This window comes from Phaethon lepturus, unplaced genomic scaffold, assembly GCF_000687285.1.
Source record: "Phaethon lepturus isolate BGI_N335 unplaced genomic scaffold, ASM68728v1 scaffold13543, whole genome shotgun sequence".
In the NCBI taxonomy this organism is placed as follows: Eukaryota; Metazoa; Chordata; class Aves; order Phaethontiformes; family Phaethontidae; genus Phaethon; species Phaethon lepturus.
This window is the reverse complement of record NW_010528457.1, coordinates 62,670-64,949: the sequence shown is the minus strand read 5'-3', so window position 1 is coordinate 64,949 and position 2,280 is coordinate 62,670. Positions and strand designations below refer to the sequence as shown.

At 44.0% G+C, this 2,280-nt stretch overlaps 1 protein-coding gene across 1 annotated transcript in view; it reads left to right on the top strand.

The window, feature by feature from the left end:
* Positions 1–292: 292 nt before the first annotated feature.
* Positions 293–2,280, top strand: part of NUP88 (nucleoporin 88kDa) — an 11,134-nt gene continuing 9,146 nt past the window's right edge. Inside the window, exons 1-3 of the mRNA XM_010283684.1 lie at positions 293–462; positions 925–1,050; positions 1,269–1,355. Of these exons, the coding sequence (XP_010281986.1) occupies positions 389–462; positions 925–1,050; positions 1,269–1,355 (287 nt within the window). The 5' untranslated portion in view covers positions 293–388. The remainder of the gene's footprint in view (positions 463–924; positions 1,051–1,268; positions 1,356–2,280) is intronic.

Sequence of the window (2,280 nt, the reverse complement as noted above, 5' to 3'; positions counted from 1 at the left end):
TGATGATCTTAAACATCTTTTCCAACCTTAACGATTCTGTGTCGGGAGTGGGGCTGAGGGGGGCCAGTCCCTGAAGGCCCCCAGCCGGGTAATCACCCTCCAGCGTGCTGTTGGTAGGTCTTTCCTCAGTGAAACCCATCAGCTTTGTGCTTGGCCGTGGCTGGAAGCAAGTTTTTTGCCTCAAGCTGCACCCTGTAGCCACTGTGTAAATCACTGTCCAGAGTAAAGATGTGCCATACTCCTGTGAGCACTTTTGGTGGCTTGTGCTTAACTGTAATATTTGTGTTTTCAGACCCTTCTCTGCATAAACCCACCCCTTTTTGAGGTTTATCAGACGCTGTTAAGCCCCACGCAGCATCATGTGGCGCTCATCGGTACGAAGGGGCTTATGGTGCTGGAGCTGCCTAAACGCTGGGGGAAGAATTCAGAGTTTGAAGGTGGGAAATCCACGGTGAACTGTAGGTGGGTGAGACCTCAGGCGGTTAGTGACATCCTTGTCCTGCCGTCATTCCTCGACAGCCTCTCCTCTCTTGGGGCCAAACAGATGTGGAAGACATTGGTTGTATTGGGGTTGTAGGGACAATCACAAGTGAAGTTATTTTGGCTCAGGGACTTGCTGATTGTCAAGTGACCCAAATGAATGACCTTCTAAACTTGTCGCAAATGCTGAGGAGCAGGGTGCTGCTCTCTAGTACTCCCTAGCCTTCCTGGGGGTCTTTTAGCTGTGGTAGCTAAAAGCACGTGTCCAAATGGCGATAACAGGGGACTTCAAGTTAAAGCCGTCCCTACAACTTTAAAAATAATACAGCTCATGGGTTTGAAACCCTTTAATCGTGTTTTTAGGTCGTCTTGCCCCCACTTCCCTTTGGAAGTAACATCTTCTGCGTTTCTTGTAACAGCGCGTATTTGTGCTCTGTATTTCAGCACTGTTCCTATTGCGGAAAGGTTCTTCACAAGTTCCACATCACTGACTCTGAAGCATGCTGCCTGGTATCCTTGTGAGACATTAGAGCCCCATATTGTGCTCTTGACTTCAGATAACACTGTGAGGTAAAGCCTGTTTGTAGTTGACTATCTAAATTTTTTGTGTGTGTTGTAGCCAGTTTGATATTTGCTAAATACTTGTGTCCTGCCATTCTTACCAGGATTTCGAATAAAAAATAGGATGGGAGATATCTTAGACCGATACTAACTGATGTTCCTGCATCAGCAGGGACATCTGCAACACTGACAGCTGAATGAACACTGCTGCTGTTTCTTTCCTCCAGGTTTTACAGCCTGAAGGTGCCTCAGACACCCATCAAAGTGATTGCTCTTTCAGACACTGAGGAGGAGACTCTTACAATCAAAAAAGGGTTTGTATGGCTCCTGGTATTTTGAAATGCTTTTGGCAGAATAAGCTCTGCATTCTTACTTGTGGTTTTAATGAATAAGTGATAAATTCACCCAAAAATCTGATGTGAATTTTCTCATGGACTTCTTCAGTGCTGGGACGTCTTCTTAGCACAGTAGCTGTGCTTTTTTTTTTTTTAATTGCCCCATCTTTCTAAAAGAAAGCCGGAATAAACTATACAGCCTAGTGTTTGTCAGAGAAGTAATTTGAAAAATACACACAGAAAAATCGGTCCTTGTTTCAGCTGGGATAGAGTTAGTTTGTCTTCCTGATGACTGGTATAGTGCTGCGTTTTGGATTTGGTGTGAGGATAATGTTGATAACATGATGATTTCAGTTCTTGCTGAGTAGTTGTAGTGCTTATACTCAGTCAACGACTTTCGATCACTGGGTGGTGAGCAATTGTTGCATTGTGCATCTCTTGGTTTTGTATTTTTATTGTTTGTTATTGTTATTTATTGTTATCATTGTTGTTTCCTCTTCCTTTGCTGTCCTATTAAACTGTTTTTATCTCAGCCCATGAGGGTTTTTTTCCCCGATTCTCTCCGCCGTCCTACCTGGGCAGGGGGAGGTGAGCGAACGGCTGCATGGTGCGTAGTTGCTGGCTGGGACTAAACCACAATAACATCGTCTTTAAGATGGGGTTAAAAAGGGCTTTTTGAGTGAGGAATGCAGAAAATAGATCATATTTTTGTTTCCCCCTTGTCCTAATTGAAAAGGAAGAACTGGAAGACTGATGTACTTACACAGGAAATTCCAGTACGCACTCCTTTCTTACCCAGTGAAACTGGGCTGGCTGGTGAATGTATTTCAGAAATGGGGTACCATAAGAAGAATATTACTTGCATGCTTTTACAACTGAAAATAGCCTAAGTGAAAGGACTGAT